General features: G+C 43.8%; 1 protein-coding gene across 2 annotated transcripts in view; it reads left to right on the top strand.

Moving 5' to 3' along the window:
• LOC144507326 (ribosomal protein S6 kinase alpha-5) overlaps positions 1 to 19,398 on the top strand; it is a 167,604-nt gene that overhangs the window by 57,160 nt on the left and 91,046 nt on the right. For both annotated transcript variants that reach the window (XM_078234477.1, XM_078234479.1), the window contains exon 3: positions 5,885 to 6,103. In XM_078234477.1, coding sequence (XP_078090603.1) covers positions 5,885 to 6,103 — 219 coding nt within the window. The remainder of the gene's footprint in view (positions 1 to 5,884; positions 6,104 to 19,398) is intronic.

Raw genomic sequence — 19,398 nt, 5'->3', positions numbered from 1 at the left:
TGCAATTTAGTGAGAAGAAGAGAATGGTTACAGCACAGAAGGAGGCCCTTGTTTAAAATTTACATTGATGATTTGCAGTTGGGGACCAAGTGTAGTGTGTTAAAGTTCGCGGATGACACTAAGATGAATGGTAGAGCAAAATGTGCAGAGGACACTGAAAGTCTGCAGAGGGATATAGATAGTTTAAGTGAGTGGGCGAGATTCTGGCGGATGGAGTACAATGTTGGTAAATGTGAGGTCATCCATTTTGGTAAGAATAACAGCAAAATGGTCTATTATTTAAATGGTAAAAAATTGCAGCATGCTGCTGTGCAGAGGGACCTGGGTGTCCTTGTGCATGAATCGCAAAAAGTTGGTTTGCAGATGCAGCAGGTAATTAAGAAGGCAAATGGAATTTTGTCCTTCATTGCTGGAGGGATGGAGTTTAAAAACAGCAAGGTTATGTAGCAGCTGTATAAGGTGCTGGTGAGGCCACACCTGGAGTACTGTGTACAGTTTTGGTCTCCTTACTTGAGAAAGGATATACTGGCACTGGAGGGGATGCAGAGGAGATTCACTAGGTTGATTCTGGACTTGAGAGGGTAGGCTTACGAGGAGAGACTGAGTAGACTGGGACTATACTCATTAGAATTTAGAGGAATGAGGGGGGAGCTTATAGAAACATATGAAATTATGAAGGGAAAAGATAAGAGAAGCAGGGAGGTTGTTTCCACTGGCGGGTGAAACTAGAACTAGGGGCACAGCCTTAAATTAAGGGGGAGCATATTTAGGACTGAGTTGAGGAGGAACTTCTTCACCCAAAAGTTTGTGAATCTGTGGAATTCCCTGCCCAGTGAAGCAGTTAAAACTACCTCGTTGAATGTTTTTAAGGCAAAGACAGATAAATCTTTGAACAGTAAAGGAATTGAGGGTTATGATGAGCAGGCGGGTAAGCTGATGCCAAGAAAAGATCAGCCATGATCTTATTGAACAGCAGAGCAGGCTCAAGGGGCCAGATGGCATACTCCTGCTCTTACTTCTTATGTTCTTATGGCCTGTTGTATTTGTGCTGGCCCTGTGAAGGAGCAACTCCACTAGCCTTTCCCCTCGGCCCTGCACTTCTTTCCATTTCAGATAATGATCCAGTTCCCTTATGAAACTCTCAACTGACCCTTCCTCCAACACACTCTCAGGCTGCGCATTCCAGATATCTTCCACTTGACAAAGTTTTCCCTCGTATCACGATTGCATCTTTCGCCAATTATCTTAAACCCCTGTTCCCTCTGGTTCTCAATCCTTCCACCAATGAAAACATCCTCTCCCAACCTACTTTGTCCAGACGCCTGATGATTTTGAATATCTCTACAAAATCTAACAGAAAACCAAAGTATTATTTCAAAGGACAGATACTATAGAGAGTGTGATACTGAGGGAACTTGGTGCCTTCATACATGAAACCCAAAAGGTTAACATGAGATACAGCATGTAATTAAGAAGGCAAAAGGAATGCTGGGACAGGAGATAGATATACAAGTACAAGAGTCTTGATGCAACTGTACAGTGTTTGTGAGACCACACCGAAGAACGTTGTAGCATTTGAAGTTGGCTTCCTTTCTCTGGTCTGATCTTTGGTTTTCCTCCCTTGTTTTGGGTTTTTTACTTTTTTTCATGGGATATGGACCTCGCTGGCATTTGTTGCCCATCCCTAATTACCCTTGAATTGATTAGCTTGCTTGGCCATTTCATTAGGCAATTTAGTTTTAGCCGCATTGCTGTGGATCTGGAGTCACTTGTAGGTCAGACCAGGTAAGGACGGCAGATTTTGGTTTGCATAACAATAAATGGTCATCATATCTAAGGAAGGATGTGCTGGCCTTGGAAAGGGTCCAGAGGAGGTTCACAAGAATGATCCCTGGAATGAAGAGCTTGTCGTATGAGGAACGGTTGAGGACTCTGGGTCTGTACTCGTTGGAGTTTCGAAGGATGAGGGGGGATCTTATTGAAACTTATAGGATACTGCGAGGCCTGGATAGAGTGGACGTGGAGAGGGTGTTTCCACTAGTAGGAAAAACTAGAACCAGAGGGCACAACCTCAGGCTAAAGGGATGATCCTTTAAAACAGAGATGAGGAGGAATTTCTTCAGCCAGAGAGTGGTGAATCTGTGGAACTCTTTGCCGCAGAAGGCTGTGGAGGCCAGGTCATTGAGTGTCTTTAAAACAGAGATAGATAGGTTCTTGATTAATAAGGAGATCATGGGTTATGGGGAAAAGGCAGGAGAATGGGAATGAGAAAAAAATCAGCCATGATTGATTGGCAGAACAGACTCGATGGGCCGAGTGGCCTAATTCTGCTCCTATGTCTTACGGTCTTATGGTCTATTACTGAGACTAGCTTTCAATTTCACGTTTATTAATTGAATTTAAATTTCACCGTGATGATATTTGAACCCATGTCCAGATATTTTTGCAGTAGGAACCTGGTAACTTCCAGTTGCCATGTGTTCTGATGTTTTAATGACTGCGTTTCTGTCATTCTTGTCATTCAGTTAATTTAATTTCTGCCGGCGATTTTATACTCTAATTGGACAGCCTCCTTCATCTGTTGCCGTTTCATGATAATGTGCACCTTGATTACAATTCTCCAGTGCTTTTTAAGTATTGACATGGGAATACCAGGAGACTGCTCTGTAAACAGTTGCAAACCACTAAAACAAATGTCCTCTCACTGGAGTTATTCCATCTTTAGTGTATAGAGAGCTCAGTGATGCTTCTGTGAAGCATTTTGGGATGCCTTATTGTGTTAAAAGACTATATAAATGCAAGTTATAATTATTGTTGCCGTTTCAGAATTCAGCTTTTGTTTTTCTTGTTTCAGTCTGCTGTGGGTGTTCAGGCCACCATCCTTTTTTTAGACTTGGCTCAGCATGAAGCTCTTGAATAGTCAACATTCCTACAACTTTGTAGTTTCCTCAATCCGCAGCTGTTGTTTACTCTTCTCAGCAAAGCACTTTCACAGTAGAAACACAAATCTCTTTTTTTAGTACAATGTCAAACAGTTCTACGGGTGAGTTCTGAATCTCTGATCCGAGTTAGAACAACACAGCGCTTGCTTTTTCTTCTAATTAGCAGTTGCCTATAGAATCGGTCTCACTATTCTTCTTCACAGCTGCAGGTCAGGCTCAGAGGCACAATTCATGCACAAAAACGTACTATAAGTACACACATTACATAATACTCATTGGTTTTGTACTCCTGTGTGACTTGCTGTGCAAGTTGGCCATTCCATTGAACAAGTTTCACTCTTCATGCCTTCTTGGGTATGGAGTTTTCTGGTGGGCTGATTTACTTCAAAAACGTAGCCAATTATATATGTAGTAGCTGGATAAAGTGGAACACGTGATTTGTTGTAACTGCAGCATGTGGGAGTTCATGGAAACCAATGAATGTCTGTGATCTGAGGATCTTCAGCTCAGAGTTGTTGGGCTAGAGGCTGAGATGCAGACTTCACGATGCATCAAGAAGGGTAGGGTTATGTAGACACTTTGATCCAGGGACTAGTCACAGCCCTTGGGTTATTAGCTTATATTTGGTGAAGGACAGGATGGTGCGACTACCAATCAGGCAGGTGTGGGAATCCAGGATGCAGCAACCTGTGGTTGCTGGATGAGAACAGAGACTGCAGGCGGATGGGCAATTTGACGCTTTGGCATAGGAGGCCATTCAAGGTGGCAGGAAGTGGGCACTGGTTAGGAGGGCGGTAGAAAAATGAAATAGTGGCAGGGATAGTAAATATGGGGGATTGATACTGTCCCCTGCTACTGTGACCAAGGCTGTATTATCTGTCCAGTGCTAGGGTCAAGGATATCTATAATAAATCAGTAAAATAGACTTGCATTTATAGAGCACCATTTGTGAATACAGGAAGCCCCAAAGCAATTTACAATTGATGGAGTACTTTTGAGGTGTCACTGTTGTACTGTAATCTTCAGAAACAGCAATGTGATAATAACCAGATAATCTGTTTTGGTGATGTTAATTGAGGGATAATAATGACAAGGAAACCCAGTATAACCCCACTTCTCTTCTTTAAAATAGTGCGGTGGAATCATTTATATCCACCAGAGAGGCCAGGTGTGACCTCAGTTTAACTTCTCAGCTGAAAGATGGCACCTCGGAAACTCCCTGAGACAACACTGGGGTATTAGCTGTGATTTTTGTATTCAGGTCCTGGAGTGGAACTTGAATCCACAATCCTCTGACTCAAAAGCCAGAGAACTATCAGCCGAATCACGGCTGGAAAAAAATTTCAGCATGGACTGCGGGGAGGATCCGATTGTTGTGATCTACTTAGGAACCGATCATATAGGTAGAATTATGAATCAGATTCTGCTGAGGAAGTTTAATGAGCTAGTGTCTAAACTGAGAAGCAGAGCGTCAAAGATAACCGTCTCTGAATTTCTATCATTGTCATGTATAGAATTTCATGTCAGAAATTGAATGTATGGCCCAAAGAGTGGTTTAAGGAGATGGGAGTTTTGATTCATGGGGTATTGATACCAATACTGGGGATAAAAGTACCTTGGTCTGTTCAATGGGCTCCACTTAAATTGAATTTAAGGAGGACCAGTGCCCTGGAACATTGAATAGATTCATAGTTAGGACTTTAAACTAAAAAGGTGAACGCTGCAATTCAGGTGAAGGAAACATAAATCAAAAGAGAAAAGTCAAGGCAGTCGAGCAGTGTAGCGATATGGATAAAGATAAGTAGAGTGCGACAAAAAGAAAACTAACAATAGATTAGTGAATAAGATCAAATCTGGGAAAATAAAAAAAAGTTAAAATTGCAGGCACTTTGTCTGAATGCAAGAAGCATTCATAACAAGATGGATGAATGGCACAAATAGGGATAAATAGGTTTGATCTGATGGCCTTCATAATTGCATGGTGACCAAGGTTGGGAACTAAATATTCCAGGGTGTTTGGACAAAATTAAAAAGGAAGGGTTGCCCTGGTAATGAATGATGTAAGGGCAATAGTGCAGAAGAATCATGGTTCAGGAGATCAGAAAGTAAAATCAATAGGGGTGGAATAAAATGTAACAAGAGGCCCAGACCTCTGATGGGAGGAGTTTATTGGCCACCAACAGCAGTTATAGTTCTGGGTAAAATATAACAGTGGTAATGCAATAATTGTGGGGAATTTTAGTCTCCATATAGACTGGGGCAAATCAAATCAGCAAAGTAGTTTGAAGGATGAATTCATGGAGTGTATTTGAGACAGTTTCCTAGAACAATACAAAAGCAAATTACTCCAAATGCTGAAAATATGAAACAAAATATTAAACGCTGGAAACTTTTAACAGACCTGGCAGCATCTGTAGAGAAAAAAAAGTTAACGTTTCAGGTCAATGATCTTTCAACAGAACTGGAAAAAGTTAGAGATGTAACAGGTTTGCAGTAGCCATATGGCAGGGAAAGGGGTGGGGAGGAGGAGAAGGGGAACCAAAAGAGAAAATGCTGGAAAATCTCAGCAGATCTGGCAGCGTCTGTAAGGAGAGAAAAGAGCTGATGTTTCGAATCCAGATGACTCTTTGTCAATTTTGACAAAGAGTCATCTAGACTTGAAACATTAGCTCTCTTCTTTCCTAAAGATGCTGCCAGATCTGCTGAGATTTTCCAGCATTTTCTCTTTTGGTTTCAGATTCCAGCATTCGCAGTCATTTGCTTTTATCCAACGAGAAGGGGAGTAGGCTTGTACCTGTTTTAAACCTATTACATCTCGAACCTTTTCCTAACTTTGACTTTGGTAATGTTGCAGTTTGTGTGACATTTGTAGGACAGTATTTTAAACTAAGCATTAATTGGGTGCATCTTCTTGACCTTGATGCCTTTTATTCTGTTTCCAGCTTATGGAAAAGTATTTCTGGTGAGGAAAATCAGTGGCCATGATACCGGAAAGCTTTTTGCCATGAAGGTGCTGAAGAAGGCAACAATAGTTCAAAAAGCAAAGACTGCAGAACACACCAGGACAGAGCGACAAGTATTGGAACACATCCGACAGTCACCTTTCCTTGTCACATTACATTATGCTTTCCAGACAGATACAAAACTCCATCTTATTTTAGGTAACATCAAAAATAGTTTTATGTCTTTTTAACTTGCCAATTTTCTATTTTTCCCTTTCTCTCCTGAAGGTGTTTACTCCTGTTTTGGACAATAGAGATGGGCAATAAATGCAGAGCTTGCAAGCGACGCTCATCTCTCATGAATGAATAAAAAAAGGTACAATTCTACTGATGTCAGTGGTATTTCACCCAAGTGATTATTAGTTATGAGGAATATTTGGCGCATGTCTGTGAGCTATTGAAACACTCTTTTTCTGATCTCACTCAATGTCCACATTTGTGGAAGAGATGGTCAGATGGATTTCAGCAGCAGGAATTTTGTCTGATTTTTCCAGCCCTGCCCAAGGTTGAGGCCAATTGTCTTGGCTGTGGCCCTCCAATTAAACACAGATTACAGAGCCCAACCCAAATTCACTGTGCAGAATTCTCCCATTTTGAAACTAAGTGCAGTGATGGGCGGCTCCAGTGGTGCTTGTCCCACTAACCATAATAGAAACTCATTAATTATGCACAAGCTTGTCCGTCTCCCCGCCCCCCCCCCCCCCCCCCCCCCCCGACTCTCCTGATTTGTCCGCCCATCTCAGCTGACAGATTTAAAGGTCCCGACGCCATATTTAAATACCAGTCCAGCACACTTGTATCACCCTCTTCAGCAGACTATGCAGGATGTTAGCAAGCCAGAGGGAAAAGGCTCGCAGAGGAAGTCTGTTCCTTGATTCAACCACCCTCCCACCTGAGCCCATCACGCATCTGGAATCTTCTTCCATTCCCTTCCAGTAAACAAGGTGGTATCCCTTTGACCCCCTTGTTCGTGAGCTTTTCATGCAGCCTTGTCGGGGACCAGCTTCCCTCCCTTTGATCTTCCCTCTGCCTTCCATTGTTCATCAGCTTCATCCACCTCCTTGCCCTTGTGTATGTCATTGTGAGTCTTGCCCTTCCACACCCCATCCTGCACATCACTCCTTCTACATTGCTCCCATTGTAGTTGTTTGGCCCCACTCCCCTCACCCCCCCTCCCCCTCGCTCTCACTTGGCATTCCATCCCCAGTCGAACCTCCGACCTTTGTTGCGATGGCAGCATGAGTCCCACAGCACATTCTTGTCCAAATAAACACTGCTGTGTGGCACCAGTGGCAAAGAGATCCCTGTACTCCCCAACCCCAGGCATATTACTGATCTGAGTTGGTGACGCAGGAGAATCTGTGGGTCCAGCAGCCTGGTGCTGTCCATGAAGACCAGCTTGGTATGGAGCTGGAGGCAGGAACTGGTCTGGCCCGGCAGGGTGGTGTACAGTGCGTCTGGAGCAGTGCAGCGCTATGGCAGAAATTTGTTGCATCCACCCCGAAGTCTCTGGTGAACTGAGGACCGCCTTGTGCGCACCACTCATATTAGCAATGGGGCTTGACGCCAACGTAAATTCCTGCTGGCAAGATTGAAAGGCCTGATGGGATGCCAGCGGGCAGCTATTTAAATGAGCATTTAGGAGATGCAAATGAATGCAAAGGGCGTATGCACCACCTGCCAGCCTGAACAGCGACTCACCATTGGGAAAATTGCAATGTGATTTTAGACCGGCAGGTTTCCGACTTTTTGGCGACCACCAGATTCACCACGCCCGCCACCAAACTGCCGTGGGCTGCTTGGGAGAATTCCATCCATTGTCTTCCAGTAGAACGTGAGCTAGTTTCAGTTTTATTGCTGCTGTCTTCAAGTGACGTCCAATAATGGCACAATATTACAATACCTAATTGTATTTACTTGCTCTTCTCATGGAATAGTTACACTCTATAATACTAAAGGTCAGTTTATCATGTTATACATACTGCGAGCAGCAGTGTAAACAAGGGAAATCTGCACCTGTATTTAGCCACTGTATTCTTCCACAGAATGCTTGCAAAGTGTTACGCGCTCTCCCTTGTTCAATCTCCATAATGACATTTTTATTCGGCGTTTTGATGTTAATGTTGTTTTGTTTTATTGCTGCTTAAGGTAGACCATCATTGTGAAACTTTCAGCCAACAGCTCAACCATAACTGTACACGCTTGTACAAGGAAGCTCTTGTGTTCAGCCTATTTCATCAGTTTTCAAATTTCATGACTGGGATTCTCCCAAATAAATTCCAAGCCTCCAATTCGCATGAAATTGCTGTTTTTTTAAGCGGGATTTTCAGAATGAATCTCTGACACTCTGAGCACTGCAGAGTGCTCTGGTGTGATTCCCTCTGAAAATCGGGTGCAGGGCTTATTCCTGCTGGAGACGCCGGCAGCATAGCTCTGAGTGGGCCACTGTGCATGAGCCGATCTGTCAGAGCGGAGATTGGTGCATGCGCAGTGGCCCCCGCATCGCCGGCCTCCAGATCGCTGGCCAGCCCCGCGACCCCGCTCCAAATCTCCCGACGGCTGCCCCTTCCCTCATCTGGATGGCCAGCCCTGATCGCCATCTTCCTTCCCTCTGCCAGCAATCCCAAATGCAGAACCGCAGCAGAACACCCACCCCCACTAACTGCCCATTCCCCTCCCCCCAAATAGGCTCTGGCCCCACCCCCTTGGCACTGCTCAATGCCCAGTGGACAGTACCAAGCTGCCCCTTGGGCATTACCAGGAGGCCAGGCTGGGAAATCGAAACAAGTCAAAGTGAATTCCTAATGGTTCTGATGCCCTCTTACCCCTGACCACCTGGGGGGGGGGGGGGGGCTCCATGGCTTTTGTTCCCTCCAGCAGGGCCGAGCCGCCTGTTCCCCATTCATGGGGAGCAGTAGTAAACCCCGCTGGGGTGAAGCATGCCTGGAGGATGGGGAGACACTAGCCCTGCCTGGAGACTTCAGTCCCAGCCTGCTAAGGGATGCAAATCCTGATTTAAATATTGAAATCAGCTCTGCGCCAATTTCCGGGGAGCCCGCGAAATGGTCTCCGTCGATGTCTCCCGGCACATTGGGTGAGAGAATCGTCTCCTATAAGTACTATTGAGCTTCAGTCCTAAACACTAGAACATGAACAATAACATAACTGATAGGTAGACAGCGAAAATGTTTCCACTTGTATGGGAAATCCAAAGCTAGGAATCATAAATATGAAACAGCCACCAATAAATTCTATGTTAGGAATCTAAGAAGTGTCATTATCTGGAGGGAGACCATTAACTTCTAAAAAGAAATTTGATCTCCCAGTTGTTAACTGAAAGAAATTACGTCACAAAGTTTAACATTTTAAATGGAAACATTTACTGTACAAGAATTAAGCAAAGCAAGTAATGCTAATTTCAGTACAATTTGTAATCCTTATTCTGTAAACCCAGAAATGTTAAACAGACCACTTCTTCTTCAGCTTTTAATTTTACCCAAGAATTTCCCTATACCTTTCAGAATCTTGAAAGTTCTTTCACCTCTGTGGACTAGACCAAGGTGTGTCAGAACTCTTAGGAATTCACTTTGATTGTCCTCAGTTTCCCAGTCTGATACTTTGACTTTCAGAGTTCTCCATCTGCAAGGATTCCACCACCAATCTCTTCCACTCACTTTAACAGACAGATCGGACAGTTTTAATTTCTCATGGATTCAGACTTTTCCTTCTTAGCATGGGGCCCACTTGAAATTCTTGCTTAGTGACTCCAACTCAGGAATACTTCTGCTACATAGTGACCTCTATGCCCCTAGCTCTGACTGCCAGCAGATACACAACTACTTTCTCATAGCCTTCAAAGTTGACTGCTGTTTCTGTGAGAAACCTGGGAACACCACCACCTGGAGTTCCTCTCCAAGCCACACACCATCTTGACTTGGAAATATGTCGCCATTCCTTCACTGTCGCTGGGTCAAAATCCTGGAACACCCTCCCCCTAACAGCATTATGGGTGTATCTACACCTCAGTGACTACAGTGGTTCAAGAAGGCAGCTCACCACCATTTTCTCAAGGGCCACTGGGGATGGGCAATAAATGCTGGTCTAGCCAGCGACACCCACATTCTGTAAATGAATTTTTAAAAACATTACAAACTTAATTTCCCAAAAACCGTAAGTTGCATTCATAAGATGTCTGTATCATGAAATTAAACGTTTTCACAACAGTAGGAATCTGAGAAAAATGCTTTTACTGAAAGAGGGATTGGAATGTGGAACTCACTACCACATGGAGTAGTTGAGGCAAATAGGGGGAAGCTTGATAAGTAACTGAAGGCAAAAGAAGAGGAAGGTTATAAAGATAGGGTTTGGATGAAGCAGACGAGAGGAGGTTTATGTGGAGTATAAGTATGAGCCTCGCGTCTATGGGCCTAGTTCTGTGCTGTAAATTCAATGATTGCAAATAAATAAAATAATTTTTTTGTGGTTCTGGCCAGGCAAGAGTAGACAAGCTTTATTTTAAAAAAGGCTTGGTTTTCTGAACACTGTATAAGCTGCCAAACCTCCAATAGTTGTTTTAGCTTCAAACAGCATGACTCAAATGGCAATTTTGTCAATATGCAATTACTAGAGCAGATATTAGATTTCAGTCAAGATACCTTAAAGATATGGATCATTCTTGTTTACTTGGTAGCTGAGGGCTGGCATGTTTTAAGTGAACTAATTTCCAGTTCAAAACTTTGTTCTAAGAACTTGTTTTCCTGCCCCACCAACCTCAAAAGTATCTCAAAAGTAGATCACCTTCATAATCCTAGCCGGGAGCAATGCAAAAAATGTCATGAAATGTGTTTATTGTTTCATTTTTTAAAAATTCATTCATGGGACACTGGCATCACTGGCTGGCCAGCATTTATTGCCCTTCCCTTGGAGAGCAGTTGAGAGTCAACCACATTGCTGTGGCTGTGAAGTCACATGCAGGCCAGACCAGTTAAGGATGGCAGATTTCTTTCCCTAAAGGACATTAGTGAACCAGATGGGTGTTTCCAACAATCGACAATGGTAGATTCTTAATTTCAGGTATTTATTATTGAATTCAAATTCCACCATCTGCCGTGGCAGGATTCGAACCTGGGTCCTGAGAATATTGGCATAATTTCTGGATTAATAGTCCAGTGATAATACCACTAGGCCATCGCCTCCCCAAAGTATCAAATGCAAAGGCTGTAAATAGTGCAATTTAAAGGTCATATTGTATTAGAGAACGGATATTATACATTTTTTTCTCTAGTGCATTTGGTAGACGGTGTTTCACGTTTTATTATTTCAGGCTTGATAAAGTCAGAATTTGCTAAAATCACGGGCGCGGTTTTCCAAAAAAAAATGAAGTGCCCAACGGGCATGAAAGCGGGACATTTCCCATCCGTTTTTTGGGCGAACTTAGTTGAATTTCCAGCATTTTGTGCCACTCCCACCCCCCCTTCCCGATCACCAGCCACGATATGCACCCTCCCCATGGCCAGCCCCGATTGCCACCCCTCCTCGATGGCCAGCCCTAATTGCTGCCACCCACCAATCGCTGTGCAGAGTGCGCAGCGGTCTTCTCCCTCCCCATCCCCCACCACCACCGTCTGACCTGCCCCTGGTGCAGCCCTGCCTCCCAGAAGGCCCTGGCTCCTCAGACTTCGTCCCCTTGGCACTGCCGGGGTGCCAGGCTGGTCCTGCACAAGGGGATCCCCCCAACACCTGACCTCCCAGGGGGCCTCAATGGCCTCTGCCCCCACGAGCAAGACCATCATGCCTGGTCCCCTTGATGGAAACCAGCTTTAATCCCCGCTGGTGGGAATCTCCCCCGACGGGTTACATTAGCAAGCCTGCACAATACTGTCCCGGGCTCGCTAATGATATTCAAATCAGCATTTCAATATTGTAATCAGCCTTGCATTGTTTTCTGGCACCAGGCTGATTATGCCATTAAAAATTGGCTGGGGAAAGATGTGACTGGCTGGACGCTGGTTGCGAACCCTGTTTCAGCCCTCCTGCTGACATTGTCTGCCCGCTGCGCTACTCAAGCAGTGCAGTGGGTCGGGAAAATCGCGCCCATTGAAATAGAATGAAATCTAGAGCTGTAGGAAGTATATATCCGTGTTTTGATGGGCCAATACTGGCAGCAATATCGTCAAGTGGGAACAGTGCAGATGCAAGATGCACCTGTAATAACTTTGTTTCAAGTATCACAAATTGTGCTTAAACCTGATAAGGCAATCAGTAGCCATTAATTCATTCACTTGGAAATGGAAGCCTGTGCTGAGAATGTGAAAAGCACATGTATGCAGATTACAAGCTGATCCTAATTGTGGATAAAGAAGTGGCAAAGAGACCCTCTCTTTTGGTTATGGGATTCATCACTCCCTTCCTCTTTGCTCTCAGAACTCACCAAATCTTCATTCAAGAACGGAATGAGGTCATTTAATAGTTGAACTCAACTTCTAGTAACAGAATCAGATGGTAAGCTACTTTCAAACAATTTTATGATACTGAAATGGCTGTAAATATTGTCCAGCTACTAGCTCTGGAAAACCATAGTTAAGAAATGCCTAGCATCTAAGATCTTGACCCACCCTGAGACTAGGATTACAAACCTTTTGTCTGGTGGCAATTTATGGGTTGAATGCAAAGTTAAGCTCATTAAATGACTGGTAAAGGTCTTCTCAATTTAATGTTGTTTTCCAAAGATGTGTGGCTGGAAATTTCTGGGGACTGTAACCCAGAGAATGCACTCCGTTATCTCCACTGTCTGATTTTGCCATCAGAAGGTAATGGACCTCTAGGGCTATCACACCACTGTTGCAGAGGACAGGGTGGTGACAGGAGAAGGAACAGTTCAAACTCAGATGAGTACATTTGATGATGTTTCATGGTCATCATTACTGAGACTAGCTTTATGTTCAGATTTATTAACATGCCCCTGTGCATGTTAATAAATCTGAGTTTCCAGGTTACCAGTTCAGTGACATTGCCATTATGCCACCACCTCTTGACAAATCTGTAACATTTTTCAAAGTTGAAATAAGTTTAATCTTGGTTTCCAATGCTGAGTAACGTTTAATAAAGGTTTATCATTGTAGATAGTTAACATTTCTAAGAGCTTAACATTGCCGTAAAACCTTGTACTAAAGCTACTCATCTCAGAGTCTGGTTAAAGTTTTATTGGAGTTTCTGAAAGAATTTGTTCAGACGTCTAATGTTGCGAAACTCGAATATTTACCTCGGATTTCGGGAATCCCAGTTCCCAACGGGTCCCAGGACTTCTGAACATGCGCTGGCTGGGAACTAGCTGCGTGTACTCAGTTCATAGAATCATAGAGTCATTCAGTGCAGAAGGAGGCCATTCAGCCCATCAAGCCATCACTGGCAACAATCCCACCCAGGCCCTATCCCCGCAACCCCATGTATTTACCCTGCTAGTCCCCCTGGCACTAAGGGGCAATTTTCCATGGCCAATTAACCTAAACTGCACATCTTTGGAGTGTGGGAGGAAACTGGAGCACCCGGAGGAAACTCATGCAGACACAGAGAGACCATGTAAACTCCACACAGACAAGTTCAAGGCCGCAATTCTCCTGAAATGGGACCAAGTGCCCACAGCAGCAAGAAACCTGGAAGGAGGCTGTGTGTGTGTGTTGGGGGGGGGGGGGGTGTTTGAGAAGGAAGGGAGGGCAATGTGGGTGATCTGAGGGGGAAGAGGGCCAGAGTGGGTGGTTGGGTCAGATAAACCTCATGCCTTAGTGGTGTGGTGGGAGAGGATGCTTCTCATTGCTGTGGGGTTGGAGGTGCTTCTTCAACCCTTGGGATCCAACACGCCTGACCTTCGCTTGTGAGGACCTGCACCAAAGTCTGCCTGCTGCAGGTCCCACTGGGAAGGCGGGTGAATAGAGAGGGCCATTTTATTCAGGCTATGTTCTTTTTTCTGCTGACTCCTGATTCTCAGAGCCTTTGCAATCGGAGCATTCCACCCCCCAAATCTATTTTACATTTTTATGTCTCCTGCACATGCACTTGCTGGGGAAGGAACCATGCATGCGGAGTTAGTGGATTTTCTCATTTCAGGCTGGGAACTGGCCCTGCTCACATATACTGAAGAAGAAAAGTAAAAACACGTGAAAGGTGACACGACGAGGAGTGGCATTGCACAGACAGTATCCCAGGGAGCAGGACACGGGGAGGGAGCCAGGGAGAAGGTCCCAAATGAAGAAGAAAATCCTAAACCAGTAAGTGGGATAGATAGGTAAGGGACCAGGACAGAAATCAGAAATAAATCCTTTTAAGTGAAGTTGAGAAAAAGAAACAGAGCAATAGGCTCTTGGTTAAAGAGAGAGCTGTGGGGAGAAGAATTGAAGAAAAGTGGGCTCATGAGAAACCCTGAAGATCCGAGAAGGCGGTTGAAGCTCGATGACTCTGCACTGCGGGCCATAAACGCAAAGGCATTCTTTGAGGCATTGGTGTTCTGCTTGGCACGGTCGAAGACCTGAGAGTGAAGCGTGAGCATACTCAACCATCCAGGGGAAGGGAATCTCAAAAGGCGAGATTGAAACCCTGGAGGTGGATCCTTGTTGAAGCCATCCAAGTAGGAATGACATTTGGAGAGATTCCCAGGTAAGTTTTGAACATGGAGATTGGAAACCCTCATGAAGAAAGCAGAGTTTCAGTTGGCTCACGGTGTTGGAATCTGTTTTGGTGGCATCTGTCATTTGTTTTGGATTGGGGTGCTCGATCACAGTTCACCTGTTAATTCACCTGTACCATGTAGTTACTCTGAATATTAGAATACAAGACTGATATTGTAAATTGTGTTATCTTTTTGAATTTTTATGCGTCTGCAAAGATATAGCAGAGATGAAGGATTAGTGGATATTTGGATAATTTTCTGGCATTTGTATTGAGAGTTTTCCAACCCTTTTTGTCTGGTGTAATATAGTTCATTTTTCTTGTTTAATAAATGTTTTATTCTTTGTGTTAAAGCTCATCAGCAGATTCCTGTGAATTTGTTCAATAACTTACCTCCATGGTTTCGAAAAATTAAAGTTAGGATCTATCAAGCCAAGTTTCACTCTGGGATCTGACTTATTCAGTTTTAGCATCAGTTGGGATCATAATATTAAGCAGAGTTTAATTTTTTCTGGCAATACTTATAGTTGTTAAAATTTCAGGTTAACTTTAATTATTCTGTGATTTTAAAAAAATAATAAAACAGTCTTTAAAATTAAAGATGTGTCAGCTCATTTTTCTTGTTACGACCTCTGCAGAGACACTAATTTGGTATTGCCTGTGCCATAAGCTACTCTCCGCCTGTCCCACCTTCTCAAGTGACACCATTTGCAGACATTTCACTTCTTGGTCCAACAGTCCAGAATCTTATACTTAATTTGGCTCATTCTCACCCTTCAACCCCCACATCACTGGATACCAAGGTTTAGGCATTTTATCAAGGCATAGTTGTGCAGGGCAGATGAGAACTATCCTTTCTACCCTCTCAGGGGTACTTGTAGGACACCCTGAAATGGATTTGGGCTCCAGCATCCCGAAAGCTGTTGTACATATGCATTTGGTTGTATATACCTTCTCAGGTTTTATCCATTGGGCATAAATAAAATGTCATCGAACCACAGCTTTCAGGGGTAATATTTACCCTTAAAAATCCAGCCCTCCACATTCCCCTATTTCTGGAGCATGTACCTGACAACAGTCCGGGAAGGCAGCAGTCCCATAGAAAGCTAATAAGCTCTGCCTTTCCTTTTCAGTAGATACGTTAAATCTCCAGGAAAGGATATTGGTTACCTGAACAGGCTGGTGGAATGGGCAGACATATGGCAGATTAAATTTAATGTAGGGAAGTCTGAAGTGAAACATTTTCATAGGAAGAAGAGGGAAAGGAGATGCAGAGAACAGAGGGACTTGGGGTTATGTGCACAAATCACTGAAGATAGTACAGCCAGTTGAGAAAGCAGATACTAAGTCCTGGGCTTTATAAATAAAGGCATTGTATACTCACAAGTAAGTTATGGTAAATAGAAAGACTCTGGGCTAAAATGCTGTCTTTGTTCATGGTGCCTCAGTCTTCCAACCTTCTCCCAGTTTCAGGTGCTGTTCTTCCTCTTTCTTCTCCTTCTCTGTGATAATGGTTGGGATTTTCCAGCTGTTCTCACTGGCGGCAAACCCCTACCACGGGTTTCCAGATGGCGGGGTCCTTAGTATGGGAAACCCCGTTGACAGCAGTGGGCTCAGAAGATGCCACCTGTGGCCAATTGCGGGCCGCCTCTACTGACATGCAACCTGCTGCAGGGGCGTGTGGAAAATCCTGCCCAATGGCTGCACAGATAGAGCCAGGGAAAAAGCAAAGGACCAGAAAAATAGCCATCAGGATTCACAGGATGAGAATGGTTAATACTTCCTGGAACAGCTATTTGGACGTAATTATGGTAATCACAGGTGTATGAAAATCTTGTCAGAGTTTTAAGAGTTCCTAAATTACTGCAGTTGCAGGGTATTTGCATACAATGCTTTCGAGCAGTCATTATTAGGAGAAAAGATGCGTTCATGCAGAAGGGTCATTACAAGTGCAAAGGATCAAGGAGATTTGGTTGTATCATAATTAGGTGCACAACTCACTTCTGCCCAATGTTCCGCAAACATTTTGCTGCATGTTTGCTTGCTACCAGGTTACAGGTGTCTCTGGGTGCAAACACACAAGAAATTCCACCCCAATATGCACAATTACATCCATTCAACTGCTAATTGCTCTCAAATATAATCAACAGTGAATATTTGTCCAGAAATACACAAGTAGTGTTAGTTGAAAAACTCAATAACTGAAGAATGTTTCAAGGTGCTTCACAATGGTGTAAGGGGGTGGAAAACCAATGAAAATTAAATGTGGAATGATGACCAAAGGTTTGATCAAAGAGTTACAGTTAGGAAGAGAATTCCAGAGTGTGGGACTTAGGCAGATAAAAACCTGGCTCCCAATGCCTGTTGAAGAATGGAGTGGGGGAGAGCTTTCACATCAGGCTGGAGTCAGAGCAATGGATAGTTTGGGGTAATGTTGTCAGAGTTCAGTAATAAGCCATTCTTTCCTTGCTACAAGTGAAACAATCATCCTGACTCCGACACTAGTTTTACACCAGAATCCCAGTAATAGAAAATTGGGGCAGGGGATGGTGGGCAAGAGAGGAAGGAAATTGAAACAATTATTATCAGTAGAAAATATGTACTAGGCACCTGCCGGGTCTGGACCCAATCAGCTGCAGCCAGAGACCTTGGAACCCAGTAAGTGAGGTCAGGGTCAATCGGAGCCACACACACAAATCTCGGTGAGTGGATGGGGGTTGCTTGTGAGAGCAGGCAGTCTTTCCAAGGGGCAGCCCTTGCTACCAGGTGGGTCCTCCATTGGTCAGAAGGTACCCAATCAGGAGGGCACCCCCCCCCCCCTTCTCTCCCCTCTAAACCAGTGGAACTCCTGTGGCAAATTGCCCACCTGCTGGCTGCTGGTACCTTACCAGTGACAGTGAAAAGAGGCCCTTAAGTGGCTTGTAAGAGCCTCTATTGGTCTCTGGGTGAGAGGCCATCCTGCCCTTCCTTCCACTGCGCCCTGGGTCCGCATAAAATCCCAGTCACAATATGCACCCTGTTCCACATCCCAGAATAGAGACCTGCATGTTGATTGTGACTATCAAATGAACTTGAATGTATAGGTAAGAAGACTGCTGGTGGCATGTGAGCTGGACAAATCAGTGTATGGTTGGAGGGGAACAGATTCAAAATTTCTATCAAGTTACTATCTGCACCGGGGTCTAACTTGCTGTAACATCGACCACCCTGAAAAAAACTAATCCATGATAATTGCTGCTATAAAATGCTTATTTGCTCCAGGACTTGAGAATCAATGCAAGATATTCTGATTGTGGCTGTCTGACCTGGACACTACCATTAAAACAGTTAGCAGACAGCTGTTGGAGAATAATTGCAATCTTGCATTAGTTAAGGATTTATAAGGTTGTCTAGCTGTCTAACCTCACATTGCCAGCGAGGCACAGGGATGAGACTCACATTTCTATCTCAGTTGTGAGTTCAAGCCCCACTTCATAATTCAAACATATAATCAAGACTGATGCTTGAGTTTGTGCCACATTGTCAGGTCTAACATCCTGTCTCCTTGTCTAGATGGATGTTGAAGTTCCCAGTGTGCTGTTCAAGATTTCTCCACTTGTTCGAGCCAATTACTCCCTCAACCAAAACCACTAAAAATAGATTACCCAATTTGCTGCCACATTTGTCTAGGTGACATTGATAATCACTGTTCGCACAACAATTACTTGGCTTTGAAACGTTTTGGAGCATCATGAGTGTATGAATGATGCCATAAAAATGCAATATTAAAAGCAAAATACTACAGTTGCTGTAATCTGAAACAAAAACAGAAAATGCTGGAAAATCTCAGCAGGTCTGACAGCATCTGTGGAGAGAGAATAGAGCCAACATTTCGAGATGACGAAGGGTCATCCAGACTCGAAACGTTGGCTCTATTCTCTCACTACAGATGCTGTCAGAGTTGCTGAGGTTCTCCAGCATTTTCTGTTATTGCTATAAATATGCAAGTTCTTTTTCTTTCTTGTTATGCAGGAACAGTAGCATGTCACATCAAACTTTGACTTGGCTCATTGTAGAGAGGATGACTGTCTGACCTGTATGAACCCAAGTTGAAGATTGAGTCTTCCTTAGCATTTGTCTGAGAAACTGAACCCAACTTCACCCAAATCAGAGAGCAATGCTTGTCTTGCCATTGTTCCTTCATTTCAATTGGCAAGTCCCCACTTGATGTGATATCTTCATCTAGTTGTTCAGGTTTGTGTCTTCAGATCTCAAAGGGTTCTGTGAAGGGATACAAAGGGATCTTACAGGTAATCAAGATTATTATACTTGCTCAGAAAGAGAAGCAGAGTTCATGTTTCAAGTCGAGTATGACTTCTTCAGAAAATCTTGTTCCGAAGCAGTCATATTCAACTTGAAAACATTAACAAACAGTCTCTCTCCAAAGATGCTGTGAGACCTGCCGAGTTTTTCCAGCGCTTCTATTTTTATTTCAGACTTCCAAAATCTGCAGTATTGTGTGGTTAACTTGATTTGTACTTGTTCACTTTAGCACATTAGGAAACAAGTTTTCTGGAACAATATTTTCTTTGGATCAGCCTATGCTGCCTTTTGGGTATTAGAATAGTGTACTCCTGGGAGTTCTAGCAATTGCAGGAAGTTCCTAGGAATCTATTGATGTTGTCAAGGAGTTGGCCAATCAAAAACTTTTTTAAGCCATTGCGGAAGTTATGTCGCCACAAAGAGAGTAGCAAGGGCAGGACTAACAGAACACTGGGAAGTGAAAGGGTTTTGTGGTGGTGAGACATTCATTT

Source organism: Mustelus asterias, chromosome 18, assembly GCF_964213995.1.
Source record: "Mustelus asterias chromosome 18, sMusAst1.hap1.1, whole genome shotgun sequence".
Classification (NCBI taxonomy): Eukaryota; Metazoa; Chordata; class Chondrichthyes; order Carcharhiniformes; family Triakidae; genus Mustelus; species Mustelus asterias.
The sequence above is the reverse complement of the archived record's forward strand: the minus strand, read 5'-3'. Positions and strand labels throughout refer to the sequence as shown.